At 44.4% G+C, this 23,958-nt stretch overlaps 1 protein-coding gene across 1 annotated transcript in view; it reads left to right on the top strand.

The window, feature by feature from the left end:
• Window positions 1–16,155, top strand: part of Hs3st3a1 (heparan sulfate-glucosamine 3-sulfotransferase 3A1) — a 98,435-nt gene extending 82,280 nt beyond the window's left edge. The window contains exon 2 of the mRNA XM_005349868.3: window positions 15,534–16,155. Within this exon, the coding sequence (XP_005349925.1) occupies window positions 15,534–16,155 (622 nt within the window). The remainder of the gene's footprint in view (window positions 1–15,533) is intronic.
• Window positions 16,156–23,958: the final 7,803 nt, after the last annotated feature.

The following is a 23,958-nucleotide window of genomic DNA, read 5'->3' as shown; positions in this document are numbered from 1 at the left end:
ATGTCTATACAACACCTAAAAACAGACTGTACAACATCTAAAAACGTACTTCAGTGCATCTATACAACAGAACACTCTTCAGCCATAAAAACATACTGCGGTGTGTCTATACAACACCTAAAACATGCTATATAGCATATAAAAACATACTGCAGTGCGTTTATACAACAGAGCACTCCTCAGCCATGAACTCTTGGTGCACACGGCAGCTTGAACTGGATCTCCAACACATGGAGGCAATGTGAATGAAGTGAGCCAATCCTTGGAAACCAGAGACCATATGATCCCAGTTGAATAGCAACTGATATGGGGTGTCCTTCTGTATACATGTTGCTTTTATTGGTTGATGAATAAAGCTGTTTTGACCAATGGCTTTGCAGAGTAAAGCCAATTGGGAAATCCGAACAGAGATAGAGAGTAGGCTGAGTCAAGGAGACGCCATGTAGCTGCCAAAGGAGAAAGATGCTAGAACCTTACTGGTAAGCCACAGCCTCATGGCAATACATAGCTTAATACAAATGGGTTAAATTAGGATAGAAGAGCTAGCTAGAAATATGTCTGAGCCATCAGCCAAACAGTGTTGACATTAATATAGTTTCCGTGTGATTATTTGTGTCTGGGTGGCCAGAAAACAAAAGAACAATCTCTGCTTGCAAATGACCTGCTGAGCCATTGGCTGAAACAGCTTTATTCATCGAGCAATAAAAATAACAAATACACAAAAGGACATCTCACATGAAGCAGCAACAGAGACCAGATCTAGATAGACAGTTGCAGGGTGAGAGAGAGTAAGACTCTAAAGCAATTTTTGATAGTGGAATGAGGAGAGTTTTGTGGTCTGATCATGGCTAGTTATGCAAACCTCTAGCATAGTGCTCATACAGAGCTGAACCCCACCCCCAAGTCTATTTTCTTATATATTAGTTTAATATGAACCAAAATTTGCTTGGTAACATAAAAGGAAATTTGTATAGTTGAAAGTTGCTTTATTCCCCCAGGTTGATGGGCTTAGGGTGGAGAGAATGGCATTGCTTTCTGAATCCATCATTGCATTTTATGAAATCCCACTCTCGGTGTACAGGAGGAGGGGAAAGGGACTTTATATAAATATTTTTCTAATTCCTGAGGAGACAACACTCAATAGAGTATATACAAGAGTAAAATAGGAAGGAAAATTCATGTAAGGTTTGAGACTATTGAAATAGTAGCAACACTCTGCAGGAAGCAGAGCAAACATAAAATGGAAGAAACTTGACGGACCAAAAAGGGTTAGAGAGAAATTCAGTATAAAATTTTGGTGGCACATAGGGACTAGGTAAAAGTGAAATAGGACTTTGAATCCTAACTCAGCCATGGAAACTTGGGCAGGAAGATTGTAAGAGATGTGGAGAACTGTGATACTCTTTTAGACATGACGTGGCCCATGTAATCAAGAACACATACCATATGTGGCTACCTGCACACACACACACACACACACACACACACACACACACACACACACACACACACACAGAAAGAGAGAGAGAGGCAGAGAGACAGGTGTCAGGGGGAGCTGGAGAGATGGCTCAGCTTTTGAGATCACTAGCTTCTCATAAGGAAGCTGCAGGTTTGGTTCCCAGCACTTGCATGGTAGCTCACAACCATTTACCACTACAGTCCCAGGGGTATTGGACACCCTCTCCTGGACTTTGCAGGCAGTTGGCATGTACATAGATACACATGCATGCAACAAAACAATCTTATATGTAAAAGTTTTAAAAGAAAAAATTAAGCCATGGAAGTTGAAGGTGGTGTGGCCAGGAGGTGCAGAAGGAAGAGTCCAGGTCCCGTGCATAGATACAAGGCATCTGTGACATTTTTGCTGCAGTGAGGCACCAGCACATGCAAACCGCTTCGTCTGCAGGGGCTGCTCCTGACAGCCCTCGGGTTTCTTTGGCAGCAAGGGCCCTGTTTGGCTGCCTCATTTTTCTTCCTAATGACTTCCCCGGGTCTTCTGCATGTTCTCAGGCCCACCCTTCACATCGCCAGGTCTCTGGACAAGGGTACCAATGAAGGCTCACATACCATGTGTCTAAACATTTTAAAAGTTATAAATCAAGCTAATACACTGTTAGATGAAACATGCTCTCTCCTTTACTTTGACAGATATTTCTTGGTAACAATAAAACAAAAAAACAAGCTCAAATCTATTGTTTTCATATGTCTGAAAGTTGGCAAAACACCAAAGATGACTCAATTTAATTATTATTGCTCATTTGGGATTTTCTGTGGATGGGCCAGCCATGTTTGGATGAGCCATAAAATAAAGATATACACAAATCATGACCTATGACACTCACACAGCAAGATTTATTTTTCAACCCAACTTTCAGTAAATACTAATTATGCTGCAATCAATATTCCTCATATTAATTTTATTCTATTGACAGTAATGGTCTCAATCACTGACAGAGAAATGTTTTCTGAAAAGATCCCGAGAGTAAACAGTTTAGACGTGCATGCCATATGTCTTCCGCCCCTCTGTCTGTGTGCTCTCAGTTCAAAAGCTGAATAGACAGTGTGCAGGCAAATAGGTATGGATCTTTTGACAAAAGTTTGTGGATTAAAAAAAAAGCTAATTATCAGTATTACTCGATTCTGTGACCTCATGAGGAAACACACACTGGTTGAGCTGTCACTCACCGCTCTCCCCACTCGCATCCTCTGGCACTGTGGGATGCTGGTTATTAGTGTTACATGCAGGTAGGATCAGAAAGTTAAAGAAAATAGACAGGTTTGGAGTATGAAACTGAGTTTGGCGATCAGATATATATATAAGGAATTTTTGAAGTATGGAGATCATAATATACTGTGATCAAAAATGTAAAGTGCAAAAAATGTAAAGCTTAAGAGATCAAGTTATTCTTGTGTGTCTTTAAAAGTTGTCTGCCAGAAGGAGATAAACCCAAGATCTTCCGAGTAAATTGGGAGTATGGGGATCATGGGAGAGGGTAGCAGAGGAGAGGGGGAAGAAGAAAGAGGAGTGGAGAAATATGTATAGCACAATAAAAACAATAAAAAATCTAAAAACTGTCAAAGGTGAAGGGCACAATTTCTGTATTGTAGAGCCCACATGAAGAAACTCCTCCATTGTTGACATTTATTATGTCTGCATTGTTTACCACCTGTGACTCATAAGAAGAACTAGAGGTACCCCTTAACAGTTTTGCTTACTTGGAATGAAGTCTATATATCTGCAAATAAAAGTCTCATTGCTGTTTGCTCATATGTGACTATTTCCACATTATATGTATGAATTTGCACTCGCATAGATGCCTCAATGAATAATGGACTGTGGAAATGTGTGCACAGGACATAGAAAGAGGCAATGCGTGGCAGTGGGCAGTGAGTGCACTTTCATTTCCGTGAGTTGGGCAAGACTGCATAATTCATGAATGGCAGAGAAAAGTCACAAGTGTGGATTGCATACGGACAACGTAATATACCTTCAATAATGTCACAACCAGGCTGGTTAAAGGATGTATTTAAACATCATTTGTAATTTTTAGTCAATTCATGGGACATTGTCTATTAAATGAATTAAAAATATGAAAAAAAAGTTGTCTGCCAGAAAATGAAAGCCAGCAAAAGAGCCCAGATGGGCTTGTGTCAGACCATTGCATCAATCTCTGGAAACTGTTGAAAATTCAACTTCTTTAAAATTGACTCATTAAATAGTAAAAACGTGTGCAGTTTAGTTTTAGCAAGCCCTTTTTTGTTTAATGAGTGAGCTTACAGAACCCACTTCGGACACCTCCTAGTTGTTCGTAGAGTCCGTGTCATGAGCGCCCCTCTTGCCTGAGCTAGAGACTGGTTCAGAGCAGTACTGCTGGTCTCCTTGTGAGGTGTGCGCTTGTCTTCAAGTGTAAATGCTGTGAGTTCACAGTGAGTGGGAGCTCCTGCTTCCGTCATGAGCTGGCTCAGGAGAGGCAAAGGACACATGCACACCACACACAAACAGGATACACACATGTATGCAGCTTCATTTCAGGATGTTATTTTGCTAATTGTGCTGTTGTTATTTGCTAATTGTGCCATGTCATGCTGTAGAGTGAGGCTTGTGATGTCTGCAATTATTTTTGGTATGTTTCAATATTACGTTAGTATTGTTTTCTATTGCTTGAAAATCAGGGGAATAGAGAGACACCCAGGATGCTGAAGATAAATTTAAAAGGAACATCCAGGGCATCCAGGCCTCCAGCTACTGCTAGCATTGTAGCTTCCAGCTCTTTTTCTGTCTCAAACTTAAGAAGACCTTTGATTTTGTTCCTACTCTATGTCTAGGACCAAGACATAGGAAGAAGAAGAAGAAAAAACGGAGGGAGCAGAAGGGGCTGGAATGAAGGAACCAAAGCCCACCATTGCCAAAATGCAGCAAAGGGATTCCCTGTCATTTCAGATTTTCCCTGCTTGTGTCCTCATAGGTTCTTCTCCCCACAAGCTTTGCACATTGCTTGCCAAGTCAGGGAAGCAGGGTCGGCCTTATCTCCAGCTGCACACGTGCACAGGCCTGATAACTCCAGGCTGAGACAGAGCCTGGCTGAAGCCCCTGCCCACAGTGACACAGCTCCAATGGTAGTTCTCAAGCTCATATTTTATGGAACTCCTGTCAGGAGCCAGTGTGAGCTCAGATGGCGACCTGATGAGGCAATCACAGAGGACCCAAGAGCTCATCTGCCCTGGGCCCATGGTTTCCATGCTTTCATTAAAACTCTTCTTCCCTTTCCTAAGTAGTGGACCTAAGACACAGTCAAAGCACCTGAAGCTGAAGAAAGTGTTTTCTTCCTTTAATGAGGACCCACATTTAACAGAGTCTTCCTGGTTCCAAGTCCTTTAGGGAATTTCCCCCTCTGTGGCTGGACTGTGTTTTATTTAGAGTTATCTTGTGTTAGCGTATGTTTGTTGCACATGATGGCAAATTCTACTCTTCAGGAACCAGCATGAGAGTGGTCATGCTCTGGGCACAGTATGTTTTAGAATTAGGGCAAAATAAAGTAAGATAGAACTGTGGACTAAGGGTGAAGATGCCTGGGTTCTCAGCCAGCGCTGGGTCAGGGAAACTGAGGAATAGAGTGTGACAGGAAGGCACTGGAGGGCTCAGGGGACATCTCCCCAACCCCAGGTCTATGATTCCATTGAACTTCTCAAGAGAGCATGTGGGGACTTTTCCCATCTTTGAAAGACGTACGTCCCCTCCCTTTACTATATCTGTATCTCTGATGTCCAATGTCTATTTGTAATCTCTTAGTTTGTCTCTCTATCTGTTGACTGTCTATTGCTCATAAACATGCACGCCCCTCAGGGCTTGAGAGTTTCCAGCATTGCTTCCAGAGAACATGTAATGTCCTGTTTTATTTCTGCTACTTGTGGCCTTTCTAACGTCATTAAATGTGCTTTTGTAAGACTTTTATTCTGTTCTGATTTTAGAAGTTACTAACTTTATTTTTTAATACATATACTTGATTCAAGAAATTCACAGACTCATTCAAGACATTTTAACTTGGCTTGTTCAGTTCTCTGGTGAAAATGAACCTGCAAGTTTTTTTCCAAAGGCAGAGGCGGGTGTGAATTTTCCTGAATCTTTGCACTTCTGAACATTACATCACTTTAATACTACTGCAGGTAAAATAAAGCTTAGCTGAGTATAAAAGCACCTTTTTTTTTCCATTTAAACTTTTACTGCCCCTGGGCACTTCCACTAAATAAAGTTGAAAGCTACGTTCTCCACTCTCCTCCCCTGTGGAAGAAAGCCCAACTGTGTTCTTCTGTTTCTCTTTCTATGCGCTTACCTGGGAGACTCCGTGTTCCCAAACCCCATCACACCCACTAGAGCTTGCCCATGTGGATCCTTCCTGGGGCCAAGGGCAACAGCAAGGAGCAAGAGCTGCAGGTGGCAGAGAGTCCTGTAAGGAACTGCTTTGACCCAGAGCCAGCGTCAGCCCTCTGTGGAGGGACCTAGGCAAAGTTCTACCCCTCAGCGTGGTTTCTTGGCTTCCAAAAGAAGTGCTTGGTCCCTATTAATCTGTCACCATCTTGGAGCAAGCTTTGGGACAACATAAAACAGAGGTGGAAATGTCACCTTAAACTTAGGACAACACCAGTTCCCTGGTGAAGGAGACTTTAGTTCAGAGGGGGTCAGTGACACTTGTGGGTCACTGGTCTAATTGTAGAACAGTGGTTCTCAACCTTCCTAAGGCTGCGACCCTTTGATATAGTTCCTCGTGTTGTGGTGACCCTGACCAGAAAATTATTTTGTTGCTACTCCATAACTGTAATTTTACTACTGTTATGAATTGTACTGTAATCGTCCGATATGGGACCCTTGTGAGGGTGCGACCCACAGGTTGAGAACCCCTGCTTTAGCTCATCTGACAATGACATGATCAAGGGGGTTGGCTGGGAGACTCTCAGCATCTACAGGCGTGGTCACTCTTTATACTTGGGATCCAAGAAACATATTATGCTCTCTGTTAAGGGTGGTTCCTTGGTATTTTATGACAACAGATGTATTTTCTGCCTTTCCCAAGCTTCTCAATGAGCAATAAGAATCCTCGATTTTCTGTACTCCTCTGGAGTTTCATTCTTTAAATAAACCCTGGTACGGGTTGAATCCTGAATGCCGGGACTGTCAGAATCGTTTCGCTTCCCTCCTGTCCTTTGATCATTTAGAGTCTGGGAAGGCATTGACTGTCCACAGCACCGGATCGTATTCCAGTCGCTCAGTCTATCATTTAACTTCTCTCACTGATGGTATGATTATTAGAATGGCCCATACACGTTTTCTCGGAGTGGGAGCTGGTTCTTAGCAGCAGTCTCCTTCCTCCTCACAAGCCAACTCAAACATCAGCAGAAGGGAGTTTTCCTTCCAACTTCACAAGTCACGTTTTGAGTGAGGTCTCACATCCCAACAGCAGGAAAAGAAATATTAGCACAAGTGAGCCTTGGCCCCAGGGACAGCGAGCTGACAGCTCCCGACTCGGTGTGGTTTCCTCCCTTCTCAGACACGCATGGTTAGGGATCTCCAGGGACTACCTGTAGACATTGGCCATCCAGAAAGAAAGTCCTTCCTGGCGTACGCTTTGCCGGAGGCTCAGCTCACAGACCCAGACAGAGAGTATGCACACGCAGATTGGCAAGATTTATCGATCCCTTAAGGTAAATCGTCCTTGTGTTGCAACCGAGGATTTCCCCTTGCAGCTAGCGGTGCTTCCCTTGTAGAAGAGGGCCTTTAGGAAACAGGATAACAGGCTGTTTCCTGTTTCAAGAAACGGGCAGACAATTTGCATGCCAAGATGAATGGGGGCATGGGATGCTTTTAATAACGAGACATTTAGGCACTGTGTCCAAGCTGGCCAGTGATGCGGACAGAAGGAGTCACACTGCTGCCGCCTGGGTATTCGGAAGGGCTGAAAGAACATGCACTCGAGCACGAGAAAGACCTAGAATTTTATTCTGTTCCTATTCATTACAACTGTCACTGGGACAAACCGTATTACCTCTCTGTCTTTTGAAACTAAAATTTAAATTCTTAGCTGCTCTGGTGAGACCAGAGGAATTATTCATCTGCCTCAGTCTGTGGTGAATATTTCCTAAGTGTCTATTGTCTACTTTCTGACCAGGGTCTTCCCAAGGCCTGGGCTTGAACTCCTGACTTCCCCGGATCTGGTCTTTTTAATGAAGCCTGGTCTCTGAACTTCGTCTTGTAGCCATGGCATTGTATTTTCAGGAAGCAAGGGTGATACTGGTCTCCTCTGTCGGGAACTTGCTTTTATCAAGTGTAGTCAAGCACCAGCTTTAGAATCCCTGCTCTTTCTGTTGCCACTCTTCTGAGCATTAAATTAGGCAAATTAGTGTCCCGAACCATACACGAATCGTGTTTTGCTGATGAGGAAACGGAGGCCCTAAGTCCTACAGTGACTTGCTTCGACTTCACAGGCCTGTAAAACAGCCATGTTTCAGAACAACAGCAACCCACTCTCCATCTGGGTTTCTGGGAAGGAATAACCGCTTTTTGCAAGCAATTCCAACCCCACTAACCAGAAAACTACACATATGTTTCTATTTTGGGGTGGGGTAGTCCCCACCCCAAACAACTTGCTAGTTGGCAAAGTAGTCATCATGTTCTTCCTTTAAACCTGAGTAATCTTGTTTGGAAACGCCCAGGCCACCCCTACATAAATCACCTAGGGCATCCTCATTTCTGGGCTCTAAACATGACCCTTCGTTTCCCCCACCTCTGTCATTCCCACCATCGCCACTGAGTTCCTCTCATTTGGATTACACTGGCAGAGCTTCTTTCTACATCACACAGCTGCCCATGTTCTTCTTTATCCTGCCCACTGGTTCCAGTCATTTCCATGTCAGTGATTATGCATCAGTCGGTCGAGACCACGCCATTCATGCAGGCAGACACCCCATCCATCCTCTGTCCAGAGCCCAGGCCTTTCTGCATCTTCCATGGTGCTCTGGGTCACTCTCTTGGGTTCTCATTTTCTCCAGCCATTGTTCAGGTTGTTGTTTTTCATTTGTTTGTTTGTTTTGTCATTTTTTGGGGGGGACAGGATTTCTCCATAGGCTGTCCTGGAACTAGCTCTTATAGACCAGGCTGGTCCTGAACTCACAGAGATCTGCCTGCCTCTGCCTCCCCGAGTGCTGGGATTAAAGGCCTGTGCCACCACCTCCCAGCTCCAAACTATTGTTTTAAGTTTTTGTTTATGGATTTCTTTTCTCAGTCCCTTCAATTGCTGGCTTCTTATCTGAATCAATATAAACAAGTTCAAAGCACAGAGGGAAAGCACCAATTACCATTTAGGTTAGTGTTCTCAACTTTCCTAATGCTGCAACCCTTTATACAGTGCCTCATGTTGTGATGAACCCCAACCATAAAATTATTTTTGTTGCTACTTCATAACTGGAACTTTACGACTATTGTGAATATAATGTAAATATCTGATATGCAGGGTATCTGATATGTGACTGCCCAAAGGGGTTGCAACCCGCAGGTTGAGAACTGCTGTATTATCATTAGTGTCTAGTTTTATTGTGTTATTATTAATTCACATATACATGAGGAGGTCGTAGGCGCACTTTACCTTACAGATCTGCAACAGTAAACTGAGAGTGCTATTTCCAAAACATTTTGCAATCACCACTCACAATACTATCTTCAGATAATTTCTCCTTGTTGCCCGGATTCCTGAGCATCTCCTCTGCGGTAATTCCCACCACTGTGCCCAGCTGTGGGCACAGCCATCCACGTGTAAGATGGAAATTATGCAGTTTTTGTGTCTCTGGTTTGTCTGGGGTGAGAGCAAAGTGGTCATGGGTGGCCTAGGTGGCCAAAGCCCACTCCTTTTCCTCTGTCATCTACATTTTTACAAATCGGAGATAAGCCTGTTTTGGCAAATGTGATTTTTGTTCTATTTTTGGGCTTTACAAAGTACGTGCTTTTCTTGGAGCCTTGTGGGAAACTGGCCATTTATTTTATATAAACATAGTAAAATATTTATTCAATTCTAACTTAAATACATAAAACCACACAAATTGGAGGCTACAGCTCCACTGTAAGTTTGCACAAAGTGGATGCGCTGTGTGAGGGACATCCAGACAGGTGTGCTCCATCACGTTAAAAGCTTTTGTTCTTCCTTCTCCACACTGATTCCCCGTGGGCAACAACCCTTTGGACATCTAGTCAGATACAACGGTTTTTTATTTTGCTTTGTGTTTCACAGATGTGTGTGTGTGTGTGTGTGTGAGTGTGTGCACGCATTTGTGTGCAAGCATGTGTACAATCATGGAGGAGGCACACACATGCCCGTGGAAGTCATCGGCTGATGTTAGGTGTCCTCTGTTTTCTCCAATTGTTTCTCCACCTCATTCTTTTGAGCCTGGGTCTCTCACTGAACTTGGCGGAAGTTGGAGTCCACTGATTTGGCTGAATAGGCTGGCCATCAAGCCCCAAGGGTCCACTGGTCTCTGCCTCCCCAGTGCCAGGATTACAGACACACCATGCTGTCTCTGGCTTTTTACATATATTCTAGGCATCTGAGCTCAGGTTGTTAGGCTTCTACAGAAAGCGCGTCATCAACTGAGCCTTCTTCCCAGCTCTGACCTCAACTTTTCATGGAGGAAGCTGTATTACCTCCTTTTCTGCTGCTATGCTAAAAGACCATGCCCAAGGCCATTAAAAAAGTGTTTATTTGTGGCTGACAGATCCATAGGGATAGATAAGAGTCCAGCCCCACCCTCTCAGAAAGGAAGCATAGCTGCAAGTACTATGCATGGTGGCAGAAACAGCTGAGAGCTCACATCCCAAACCATCAGGAAACAGAGACAGCAAATTTGAAGTGGAGCAGGTCTTTTAAACTCTCAAGCCCCACCCCAGTGACATACTTCCTCCACCAAAGCTACACCTCCAATCTCATCCCCACTCCCAAGCAGGAACACCAACTGGACTAAGTATCCAGTGCCAAAGACTCTGAGGGGTGTGTCATTTAAACCATTGCAACAGTCATACAGCAGATGCATTGCCAGGACCAGCCATGTTTATTAGTGTTGTTTGTGAGATTCATCCACAAGCAAGTGTGACTGGCAGATGTGAAGGTACCCATTCTGACTGCCCTGTGTTGGATGTTTCTGGGTTTTGGTGAGCATTTGGGGATCTTGAATTTGGGACCATCATTAATATGTGAACACGGATGAACGGCTGTACAAAATCACGAGGTGCGAAGTTGATGGAGACACATGCTCACTCTGGTAAATGGTGCCAACCAGCTCTGGAATCATCATGTCAGCTTGCTCTCCACCAGCAAGATGCCAGTTAATGCTCATCCTCACACGCACTTGGAAACCTCATTTTCTTTCAACCGGTTTATTTTTTCTTTAACTTATAGACTTGGAGTCCTTTCTATATTACAGATACGGCTCTTGAGAGATATTTTGTAAACATTTTCTCTCACTCTGGAGCTTGCCTCTTTACCCACTTGGTAGTATCGTCTGATGAAAAAAAAAAGCCTTATTTTTCATTTACTCCAACTTATCATCCTATTACATTTATTTCTTCAACATAGTCTATACATTTTCCCTCCATCTGAATCACAAAGCTGCTCTTGGAAATTTCCCTCCTGCTTATGTCTATAAACAATATGGAATTGACTTTTATGTATAACAAGAGGTTTATTGATTAAATGCAACTTATTAACAACAAATAGGAGAGGAATGTTTATCCATCCATCTGTTCATTTATTCATACATCCATTTATTCACTTGAAGCTACTTCCAGAGATGGCTGCCAGCAATTATGTAGGGAAGGTGGGGATCAAGAAGACAGTGTGAGGGCAGTAGGAACCCAGTAGAAAGGGTGCAAATTGGTAGAAATGACTGAACACATAGGTCCTTTTTGTATCTTCTTGTGTATATTAGATGCATACTGAATGTAGTTGCCGAGCGGCCTGGACAGCTCTTTCTAGATGGTTCTCATGGTAACTGAGGTATCTGTATGCAGACAATGGTGAAGCATTAGTTGCCTAATCCAAGGGGCATCGTAGTCCTCTGACTATCTGTGAGGCCCCAGCACAAAGACAGGTGCGTCCCCTGCTCATTGTGGAGAGGGAGCGCCCACCAGGTCGTTAGAACTCTTCTGCCATAAACTATTGTCCCATAGAGATCACCCAGTAATGGATCAGCTCCTAAGTGAAGGTGCCATGACGTCTGAAGCTCTTTCTGGCGTGATGGCCCCTTGTGGGAGATAACCAATCCACTTACAGAATGTGCTCATCTCTCACAGCACAACCAGCCAACTTATGTCTCTCCAAAGACAGTGACCGGCTCATGACCTTCAATGTCTGTGCTAATGCTAGATACTCCGGGGTCATGACAAACAAGGTATTTGCGATTTTATCTAGAGCCCTATTATTTGGACCGAGGGGCCGTCCTGCCATTTGGGAATCAGGGCACAGGTCATCACCCCCTTCAGAAGAATGCTTCCTATGAGCTCTGCAGCAGTCACGTGGACAGTCCTTTAGAGGCCGGATTCCTGAGGCATTAGACTTGGCTTTTCTGTTGAAATGAATAAGTTGAGCTTAAGTTGTCTCCCCTGAGCCCTGGCAGCCTTTAGAAGGGATAAGCCACAAACACAATTTTCTGATTTCAGATCAGCTTGACAAACTGTCAAAAATTATTTTATTTCCCTTTGGTCTAGCAAGATGAAAACAAAACCACAGCCCCTTTGCGTACTCACCCCTGCACTTAGTTATCTTTAAGTTGAAAGATGCAATCTAGTTAGATCCAGCTTTCAAAGCCTTTGTTCCTTCTTGAGTGCTTAAAACTGAAGACTCGTTGTAAACTGTGCTTAGCGAAAAGTTTACCGTCTCCGTGTCCTAATGGGTCGGGAGCACTGACCACACATGCGCAGTGCCATCAGTCTCCAGAACTCTTGCTCTTGAATTGCTACCCGTGATGCAGCAGATCTCTACTCCCGCTCTAACCAGTTGGGTTTCTCGATCCCATGAGTTATAGGATGTCCTGTTTGGGCTATCTCCCTTCAAGCACCGATTTGGGATAGGCTTTTTAAAATATGGCTCCTTTTCCTGAGGTTTAGGAGTGTCTGTTTTGGCCAAGCACAGACTGCAACTTCAGTCTCTGAGGAAGGTTCCCTGGGGGTTTCCAGAGACAATCCAGCCAGGAGTTCCAGAGAGCAGTCTGCTATCTCTTTAAGATCCAAGGCAAAATGTGAAGTCAAGTCTTTATAACTCAAAGAGTCCAGACAAAGAGGCAGAGATCTGGCTCTGTGTCTTTAAGACAACACACACCCTTCACCCCTCCAGAGTATTTGGTGTTTTCTTAGAGCCCAACACTTTTTCATAAATTTGACCAAATTCCTTTCACTGGGAAATCCCACCATCTTGAGACAGACTTGTACAAGGGCATCGTAAGTTTCGGAGGCAGGTTGGTCTGGCTCCTCAGAGAATCTGGCACACACAGGTGAGGAAGGGTAGTGGGCATCTCAGTCAAGTGGCATGCACTCTGTGCTCACCTACACCCAGCCCTTGGGGTATATTTAAGAGATGGTTAATGTGGCCTATCCTTTTATAAATTGCAAAATTCTTTAAATATTAAAAATAAGAGCTGAGCACCATAAATCAAGCATCCAACTAGCATTCTCCCTCAAAGAAGAGGAAAATCATGTGATTAAAATTGCCAAAGTAACAAAGAGAGGAGGAAGACTCACTGCATTGTATGAGCCGAGGCATTGTTAGCACTAGACACTGCAACGGCCAAGGAATGTGTGCCAGAAATAACCCTCATGGGAGCACGAATACTTGCGAAGTAATTGAGCGCATGTCTGCCAGTTGGCTTTAAGACAATCCAGTTGGCATGGTTAGGGAGTAGATGGGGTGGGGGTGGGGGGGAAGCTCATAAATGAAATTGGCCATCGTTATGTGTTCTTGAAGGAGGTATGACGTGCGTGAGGCTTACTTGACATATTTTCATCTTTTACATTTGACATTTCCCACTTTATGTGTACTTAGCAGATAATGTAGGTGGGGAAGATAGCAATGCAGCAGCCAAGAGAAGCGCCCAACACAGAGCAGAGCCTTTTTAGTACAACCGCAAGATAGATACTACAGAACTGTGAAAGCAAAACCACCGTGAGAATTAAAAAAAATAAACAGTCATGGGTGATACGTGCCTCAAAAGGAAAATCAGAACTCTTCAGTGTAACTGATGGGTACTGACAAAAATGATGATGCTTAAGAAAGTTGATCAAGTCCCAACTGAAAAATAAAGAAGACAGACTGGAAGTTAAAAAAAAAAAAAAAAAAAAAAGCATATAGTTAAAACCCTTGGAAGGGACCAACAAAGCACAGCTTAAAAAAACAAAGAAAACATTAAAAAAAAAAAAAAAGCTAAAATGCAAATCAGTGAATTAGAAAATGGGGCAGGGGTTTGACCAAGAAGGAATGAAGAAAGACAGAATACACAAACTGTGGCCAATAATGGAGACAGAATGCTCACTAGATGATTTTTAGGAACATTATAATTGTCTCAAATCCACCCAAGACAAGGTAGAGTATCAGAGCAGGTCAGTGTCCGTACAGGAAAGAGGAAGGCACCCAGCGCCCATGTTCTCCTTCCTGTCCCCAACACAGGCATTATTAGCCTTGGATAGAAGGGACTCCTATCAAACGCCAAAGGAATAGAAAGGAAATAAAGATATTTAGACCAGGACAATCAGGACTTTTCAAACCATTACAAATGAGATGGAAGGAACCCCAAGGAGCTGTGAAGACAAGCATTTTGTGTTATATAAAAGTCATTTTCTTGGGACTCATGAGGCTTACCAGCCCCACAAAGAGCCCCAGTGGGGGTCTGAAATCCAGCCTAATATTGCCGCCCCCCCCTTTGTTTTCCCCACATGCTCTGTCCCTTTGCATGCAGCTGCAGCATTATGTGTGCTCCTGTGTGTGGTACACGGGTGTTCTTGTCACTGTCCTTTGCCTTTGGGGCCTCTGTTGCTCAGGGACTTTGATAAGGTAACAGCCAGTTTGATTAAGTGACTAATGGACAGGTAGTGTATACAAAATGGATATGCTGGACAAAGCAATGATTCGTGTCCTGGATAGACAGAAGGGGACTGTGGGCGATTCCACTGTGCTGCTTAGAACGGCATGCGATTTAAAAATTACAGATTGTTTAGGCCTGAAATTTCTGTGCAATCATTTTGGGCTGTTGTTGGAGACAAGTAACCAAAAGTAGGGTAGAGTAAATCGTTGAAAGGGGAGACAGTTGTACATTTTGATATTCAACTTCAAAGGAGGGGCTGAGATGGCTAAGAGATTCAGAGCACCTTCTGCACTTTCAGAGGACCAGAGTTTAGCCTCAGGAGGCACACGGTCATCTTTAACTCCGGCCCCAGGAGAGCCAAGGGCCACTTCCAGTCACCAGAAGTACCAGTTGTCATTTGCACAAACCCACACATAATTGTACAAAACCACATAGAGTTAAAAAATAAAATAAGTCCTTAAAAGGATTAGTTTGTTAATGAGGAAACCCTTTTTGAGAGAAATTATTGGCGTGTATATAAAGGACAAAGCTACACTTGGGGCAGGTATGGACAGGATGGCATCGGGTATTTTAATGTTATTTGATATTATGACGTTGTAATTCACCTACAGAAAGCGCTGGTGCCGAGTATCATAGATGGATAACTAACAGAGTCTTTATTCTGTGTTGGGAACATTGCAGAACGTTTGAGGTGCATTAATTGCCACAAGAATTGTCTGACAGGAGCAATATGCGTGTTCCGAGGCCCATGCTCAAGGAATCTAGAGCAGTTAAGGCCAGTTGGCATTCAGGAAGTCCGGGAGCTGCAACTACAACCAGCCAGGAACATGTGAACTCAGATTGGATGCTTCTCCCGTTCTTGGGGTCCAGAAGGAGACTTGGCTTACTCTCTCCCCAGATTCTAACATGCTTTCTGCTTCCCACAGGGACCTGATGCCCAGAACCCTGGAGGGACAGATCACCATGGAGAAGACGCCCAGCTACTTCGTGACCCGGGAGGCACCAGCGCGCATCTCGGCCATGTCCAAGGACACCAAGCTCATCGTGGTGGTGCGCGACCCCGTGACCAGGGCCATCTCGGACTACACGCAGACGCTGTCCAAGCGGCCGGACATCCCTAGCTTCGAGAGCCTGACGTTCCGCAACCGCAGCGCGGGCCTCATCGACACGTCCTGGAGCGCCATCCAGATCGGCCTGTACGCCAAGCACCTGGAGCCCTGGCTGCGCCACTTCCCGCTGGGCCAGATGCTCTTCGTGAGCGGGGAGCGGCTGGTCAGCGACCCGGCCGGGGAGCTGCGCCGCGTGCAGGATTTCCTGGGCCTCAAGCGCATCATCACCGACAAGCACTTCTACTTCAACCAGACCAAGGGCTTCCCATGCCTCAAGAAGGCGGAGGGCAGCGGCAAGCCGCACTGCCTGGGCAAGACTAAGGGTCGCGCGCACCCCGCCATTGCGCGCGAGGTGCTGCGGCAGCTGCGTGACTTTTACAGGCCCTTCAACCGCAAGTTCTACCAGATGACCGGCCGCGACTTCGGCTGGGATGGATAGCAGATATAATTTAAAAAGAAAAAAATATCAAAATATAATATATTTTTTTACCAGTCGGTAGAGAAAAGACATTTTAATATTTGTGTATTAAGTATGTGTTGCAGTAGTTTATTTTTTTCTCCTGTTCCCATGAATAACCAGCATCAAATCTGTGCGCAGCAGGAAAGGAGATTTCATTTATCCAAGCCCCTCCCATCTTCAGTTTGTTTATGTTCTGAGCACTTTTTTGCAAGGATAAGCACCAGTCACCGCTAAACTGTTTAAGAAAATTCTCAGAGTAAACCTCCCTTCTGTGAAGTACAGAAACATGATAGAGTTGAGACCTGGCCTTCCCTTTTTCTATCTTTCTCCTGTACCACTTTTTCTGCTAAGTCACTTCGCAGTTAATGATACTCTACGTGGGCACAGGGCAGTTTTCCATTGTAGTTTTGAACCTCACACAACTGCTGTAAGCTTGTAGAGCATTTTCGGAGATCATCATTTTCTATTTTAGAGGTAAGGGAAACTGAGTCTCAGGGAGGTTGAATGACTTGTCCTAAAGCCTGGTGCTGGATCCTGAGCAAAATCCTGTCTGCCACTTTGACTTTATTTTATGACAGGGAGAGGGGGTTGCTTAAGACACCTGTTGCTTTATAAGCTCTGGAGTGACCCCCACAGGGCAGAGGGGCCTTGTTACTGCAATCTGAGTTCCAGGCTGGCCTATGGCACACAGCCTCATTACATAGCTGTATTCACGGAAATCACTGAGATGGGGACACAAGCTCTCTGGGGAGCCTGTCTTGCCTCTTGGCTGATCAAAGAGCGCTGAGCCTAGGAAATCTGACCCATGGGTGATCATCTGAGTTGCAGAGAAATTCCTGAATTCTTCTATTGAGGGAAGATGGGCAGAAACAACCACATGTGTAGCAGAGTGCTACTTTCCTTGTTCTTGAAAGCAAAATCTTCCTTTCTGTGTAGTATCTCATCCCTGACCCCAGTTAGGAAGCCTTTCCGGCTCCCCCAGTTTTCGGATTGAGAGACCTGTCACTCAGTCGCTCTGCCCGCCTCCTCATTTCCTTCTCATAGGAGTTATAACCTAAAGGTCATTAACAATTGGAAAACATTCAGAGAAGCACAGTTGTGGGTGGAATCCCACCCCTTCTTGCCTGTCCCCTGTCTAAATGGCTCAAATGAATCAACAGTTTATTGAGAGTGCGCCTTGCTCTCTGAGTGGGTATTAACGAGATTAGCATTAATGGGAATTAAATTGCTTTAGCGAGGAGCACATAGGCACTGAACATATATAGCATTCTTAATTAGTCCGTCAGCAACATTTTATTACAGGTTTAAGACCAGGAAGAAAATGTTTGCTATTCTATCAGTATTGTCTTTATGTACTAAAATTTAAAGGCCCAGATACTCTAGTATACTAAAATAATATTCTGCTCTCCTCTGCTGCCAATCAAGTTAATATTGTTTTACAATGTGCTGGATGACCCTAAGCTTGTCGTAGGTGCTCCGTCACGGATGTCCATGTCTCTTAAGAAAACTAATACGGGTTCAAAGGGAGTGAAACTGCTTTTTAACTTTCTGCGTATTTTGTCATCTGCAGGTTTATTTGTTAATGTCCCACTTATGGGAATTAAGCCCCAAACTCAGGTCCCTTTTTCACTTTGTCTCCTCTCCCTCGGCGCCCTCAACATCCAGCACTGCTGTCTGTTTTTAGACGACGTGAGTCATCACCAGCGGCCACAAGAGACTCGCTTTAAGCTCTGCTCACCTTTTAATTTGTTCTGTTTGTGCTTCTGAATCTTTTGTACTCCTCTCTCTCTGCCTGTCATTATGCAAAAGCGGCTTGCACAAAGCCGGAATTGTATCTAACAGCTGCACTCAGTAACCTTCCTCTTTTCCCATGGAAGAGATAATAAAAGAACAAAATTGAGTGCCAAGGATCTGAATTTTGCTTTGTCAAAGTTTGCGGATGTTTTTGTTCATACAATTTGAGATACGAATGAAAAGAGTCCTCCAGGCGAACTTTCGAGCTTGTAAGTGTCCTTAAAGGGGTCTAAAGTTTTGAATCTTGGTTTAAGGGATAATGAACAAGACTGAGGTTCTCTCAGTTTCACAGAGGACGAGCGACAGAAGGGTTTCTGCCTTCCCTGGAGAGCGCACTCCTGCTGGGAATGGAATTGGCCTCCCATTTATGCCCTCCCTTTAGCTACACCAAACAATAGGCTTTGATCTCAGGTGGAACGTGAGCCCTCCTTCCTTGAGCTGTCTTCTGTGAAGCCATGCTCACCATCCCACGCTTCCCTTTGGGCTGGAACATTGTCCAGGACAGCAGCTTCAGGCTGAACCCTCAGCTTCTGGACCATGGGTGCAGCATATGAGAGTATCACTGAACAGCTGAGATCCATTGATATTATTCCAAGATGTGGGCAGGAACAGGCTCCTAGAAAATATATATCCTTTATCCTACAAGGATTAACCACACTCTAATTTTCTTATGTTTGTAAGATCTTCAACCTTAAAATAAACTTCAGTGGCAATGTGACTCAAATCTTCAGCTTGCATTCCAATAGAGGGTTTATAAACACAGACGCATCAGTAAATGCCCCGCCCCCAATTTTACAGTTGCAAATGGAACGAGTTTCTCTTAGCATCCTCATCTGTTCTGCCAGCTGAGCCATACCAAAGCTGTCACCCACAAACGGATCTGTGAAGTAGCAATGTCTTATAGTCAGAGAGCAGACTACCCCTTCAGCAGCTGAGAGCAATTACCGCTCTGCCAGAGGACCAGAACTCAGTTCCTGGCACTCACAATTACCTGTGAATCCAGTCCGGTGATCTGATGCCCTCTTCTAGTCTCTGGAAGCACCACAAGTGTGCACCCACGTGTGCCTGCACACGCGCGCGCACACACACACACACACACACTGTAAACAGCAGCTCTCAACTCTCTTTAGCATTTGCTTTACAGATGAGGAAGTTGAGATTCCAGAGTGAGGTCCTTAAAAAAAGTAACTTCCCATCCATAGAAATGTCGAGCGGCCCTTTTTGGTGTCCCTAGAGGTCAGAGCTACTGATATCTCAAAGGCTGACGTCTTGACTGCTACCAAATACCCTGTACTACCCAGATGGACCTTCAAGAAAAAGAATGTTGTCAATCAAGATGCCAATCATGCCGAGGTTCCTAGCTTAAAACGAAGTCAGTCAGTCATAAGGCCGGTGTTTGTCTATGAATAAAAGCTACATTTGTACTGATGCTTGGTTACTAGCCTCTCCAACACCAGTCCTGCATTTCTGTCAGAACTTGTAGTGAGGACATCCACATGTCAAGAGACATACTAAAGAGAACAAAATCGGCCCTTTCTTGTTGCAGTTTCAGGAGCAACTCCTAACAGACAGAGAAGGACATCTCCATGAAGCGGGATCAGTAAACTTCAGGAAGGAAATAATGACCTAATGAAAACAGGCATTCTCAAGTTCAAACACTGTAGTTTCAATTTGGGTCCATAATGCCATGGCAGTATTTCTTGTTACATGACAAAAACAGAGTGACTAGAGAGAAGCAAATAGCCCATTTCACCTAAATGGCTCAATTCAGACTGATGTCTTACAGTTACCAATGTCCTCGGGCTGCTAAGTAACAGCAAAGACAGGAAATTCCTATTGCCTCCAAGCACAGAAATCAATTGTGTTTTCTTTTTGTAGAACCAGGGGAAAGCAGCCATGGCTCTAAACATAGGGCGAGAGTCACTGATACTCAGCCCCATGCAAGCTGCTCTGTGAGAATTCACTCAAATTCTGCAGCATCAACAAAAAGAGGCCTTCACCATCCTGCACCTCAAGCCCCTCTGGGAAACATCAGTGATACTATAGTATCCTTGGCCCTTGAAACAATGCCATTAACATGTAGACACATCTGTATTTAGCCTTAGTCCTGTGCGAGGAGAATCTGAACAGGAAATTACGGACTTCTTCCTTAGATAATGGAGCGCTGAGATGGCAGGCCTTCTCTTTAAGACCTGACAAAAGATGGATCTGGGGAAATTATGAGACCTTGTAGCATCCTGAGTGAAGTGATAACATAGTGGAGTTTCACTGTGCTGGGAGAAAATAAAACTAAATATAGAAATTGTTTCTAATATATGAACCCATTGTGAAGTATTAGGCAACACTAGTATGTTTTGGGCTATAACCCACACTCCTAGTTTAGTCTAGTTTAGTTTAGTTTAGTTGGTGGTGTCCTTTTAATAGTCATATACTCAACAACTTACTCTCCCCTAGTTTTACTGTCAACTAAAACGTGAAGTCACTGGAGGAACACATTCTGTTGAGCCTTTTCCTTCCTTACACGGCCGGATGCAATAGTCTCAGTACTTTCGAGGATCCAGCATGAGAAGTTTTGGTCCTTGGTTAGCTCCGCTTGGTGGCACACGACTAGGCTGTATTTCTAGTTTGGGGCTAATCTGTTACTCTCTGCGCTGTCACACTCCGGCTCATGTGCCCCAGGTCTCACTCCAGGTCACTTTGTAGTGTGCCTAGAGTGTTTGTCACCCCTGGAATCTTGCTTTTGTTGGGAATTGTGTGGCGGGTCCTATTGTCTCCCACCTCTGGTGGTCTGGTGCCTCCTCCAACCATATGTTGTTGGTATGACTGATCATTTGTCCCTGGCTTTCCTGGCCTTTCCAAATCCACATACTCAGTGATGTTCGAGGTCTGTTTCAGGCTCCCGGGGAGAGTCTTGTAGTGCACCCTGAGCAGCTGCTGTCAGCATCAGCACTCAGAGAGCAATGAGAATGCCTGATGCCAACGCCTAGAAGCTACAGGTGCTTCTGTCCCCAAGAGATTTCACTATGAGAAAATGTCCCAAATGAAGTCATTGAATCGGTGTCAAAGTATGAGGCACACTCCCTGTCGGAGATGGGAATGTCCTTCTTATTAGAAGGACAGACACTCGGCTTCCAGTGCCTTGCCTCACCTCTCACCTCCAGTAGGAGGAATCCAGCCAGTAACATGGCTTTCTACTCTGAATGGTTGTCTCCCGCCAGGCTGCTGGTGGATTTTCTCTCCTGCCTGTCCTCCCACAAAGCACTGGTGCTTGAAGTTCTTTATTTCAAGCCTCTAACAGTGAGCAGCCAGAGAAGGATAGTAATTAGGGAAGCTTTCTAGTAAGTTCACTGTAATTTTTCAATAGAAATAAAGGTCTTTTATCAAGGACATCAACTGATACCCCCAGAACCAAACCTCGTTTTTATCCCTGGCTATAAGATCTTACCCTAAATCCCGCGTCAGTTGTTCCGTTACTAACAGACCAACTAAATATTCTATAATGGTGATACTAGACCTTCCTATGGAATAAGATAGCACAGTCACGCACAGCTTAAGGTTTGCGTGTCTTTTCCTTTCATTACAGATTAAAAACAATTATATGATCCACCGGCCTCATCTTGTCTATTTCGGCTGAGGTTACAAATCACCACGCACGCACGGTACCCACTGTCGGGTTCCCTCACCACGTCTTCAGCGCTTACCCCTCAGGGTTGCAGTGGTATTTCATTTGTATTTTAATGAATTGTTTGCCTGAGGAACAGAATAGAGAACAGCCACACTAGTCCGCCATACAGGCCAGGCAGTGGTGGCTTCCACCTTTAATCCCAGCGGCCACAACACACACTCCTTTAATCCCAGCACTCGGGAGGCATCTGAGACAGGAGGAGAAAGGTTTCAGCTCAGTCTCTTTCTGAAGATTAGTGGAGGCAGGATTTTCAGTCTGAGGTAGAGGTAAGAGCCAGTGGTTGACTGTTTTGCCTTTCTGATCTTCAGGTTGAACCCCAATATCCAGCTCTGGGTTTTTATTATTCGTGCTATATGGTGTCTTACCGAACTGCTTTCCTCCTGTTCCTTCCCATTATGACTATGATCTCCCTTTTAATTGCTCTATTCTGGTCCCATTTTTCCCCCTCCCCCAACCTGCTTTGTCAGTTATACTACTAAGTCGCTTGTCTATGCTGCTGCTTCTGAGGTGTTTTCTAGGAAGCTGGACCGGCTCTGATCTGTGTGTCCCTGTCAGTCCATCGCCTCCTTCAGAAACATTGGGGCCCGTGTGCTGTTTGGGTGTAGGGATGAGAACGATTGTGAACAATGTAACTACTGCCACTGATTATCTGAGAATCATGTTTTGATTTCACCTCTTTGGGTAGAGAAATTGTCCCCGAGATAGAGTTTCACTCTATAGCCCAGAAACTTCAGCGATTCACCTGTCTGGGCCTTGCAAGAACTAGGATTCTGAGCATGCATGCCATGACTGCTCCCATCTCTTCTTTTTAATGACATCTCAGACTTCCAGCCCCTTCTACCCCAATGATGAAACTCTGTGCCTCGTGAACAATTTATATTTGACTTCACCACCGACAGTGAAGTCAACTGAATCAGTATTGTGGAATTTCCATTTCTTATTTATGAGTCAAACCAACAATAATGACCAAATACCACTGTCAGGGTCTTGTCCATCCCCAAGACATGTCTGGAGACATTATATGTTTCTTTGTTTTTGAATATTTTTCATCTTATATGGGTGAGTGTTTTGCCTACATACATATATGTACATCATGTGTCTATCCAGGATGCCAGAGAGGGCATGTGGGTGCTAGTAATTAAACCACGGTCCTGTACAAGAGCAGCTAGTGCCCTTAATGGCTGAGTCACCACTCCAGCCCCTGGAGACATTTGTGAATGGTCAGCAGTGACTACTTTGAGTCTATTTTAAGAAAGGATCACTCTTCAGTCTATCAGTCTGTTCCTCACAGTGCCTAGAAACTATACCTAAAGTTTGCAGTTATTCATGGATACCAATACCAGGCATTGCAATGCACAGCTATCATCCTGGAACTTGTGAGACCAGAGCAGAAACAATCACAAGTTCAAAGCCAGCCTAGGCTAGAGAATAAGAGCCTGTCTCAGGAGAATCAACAACTCTACCCTTTCACCCACAAAGCCACCAAATTATCTGTGCCATATGGCCACAAAATACTTCTTTTTTCTCCAAAGCAGTCACATTTGGCAGGGTAAGAGAAAATGCCACTGCCTTTGAAATGTGCCTCTGTGTGTCTCTTTCCCTTGCTCCGGGATGTCCTGATATTACCCCAGCCTTGAGCTCTGGGACCGTATCTTATATCTTTCTTTCCCAGCTTCTAAAATAGTTTTGCAAGAAAGACTCAGCAAGGAAGTTCTTACTAACAACTTTAAATGGAGGCTCTTCTGATCCATTCATTTTGCCCATTTAATTTTCAGGCTGCTCCCAACTTTGAATAGTAAAATATACCAATAAGAAAACTCCTTCCTTCCTGTGTTAACTGTGGCTTCTCTTTGATCTGGTCCAGACAGGCTGCTTTGACCTGCTGTTTTCTGTAACTTCTCAAGCTCCTAGTGAGTCTTCTGTCTCTTGTGCCTTTCCCATTTTCAAAGAAAAAGGAGGCCAGAAACAACCACCTTTGCAGGTCTTTCTGCAAAGAATTTGCAGTCATTTAGGAATGAGAACTGTGCTTGCTGCCTGAGATCAGTCACCCCTGTATCTTCTGAATCTAGGGTTCACTGGCAGGTGGTGGGGAGAGAAGGAACGACCACTTCCTGACCAGGAAACTAGATCAGCCTGGAAATGTGGAAATTCACTCTGATTCTGTGGGTATTTTCTCAATTCCCTTCTGGACTCCACCAAAACATTTTAACACATACACACACATAAATTACAGTCTTAATCACTGAGTGTATAATTCAGTGTGCTATCTGCTTTGACAAGGTTGTCTTAGAACCATCATTCCC

The sequence above is a fragment of the Microtus ochrogaster genome, chromosome 7, assembly GCF_000317375.1.
Source record: "Microtus ochrogaster isolate Prairie Vole_2 chromosome 7, MicOch1.0, whole genome shotgun sequence".
NCBI lineage: Eukaryota > Metazoa > Chordata > Mammalia > Rodentia > Cricetidae > Microtus > Microtus ochrogaster.
The sequence above is the reverse complement of the archived record's forward strand: the minus strand, read 5'-3'. Positions and strand labels throughout refer to the sequence as shown.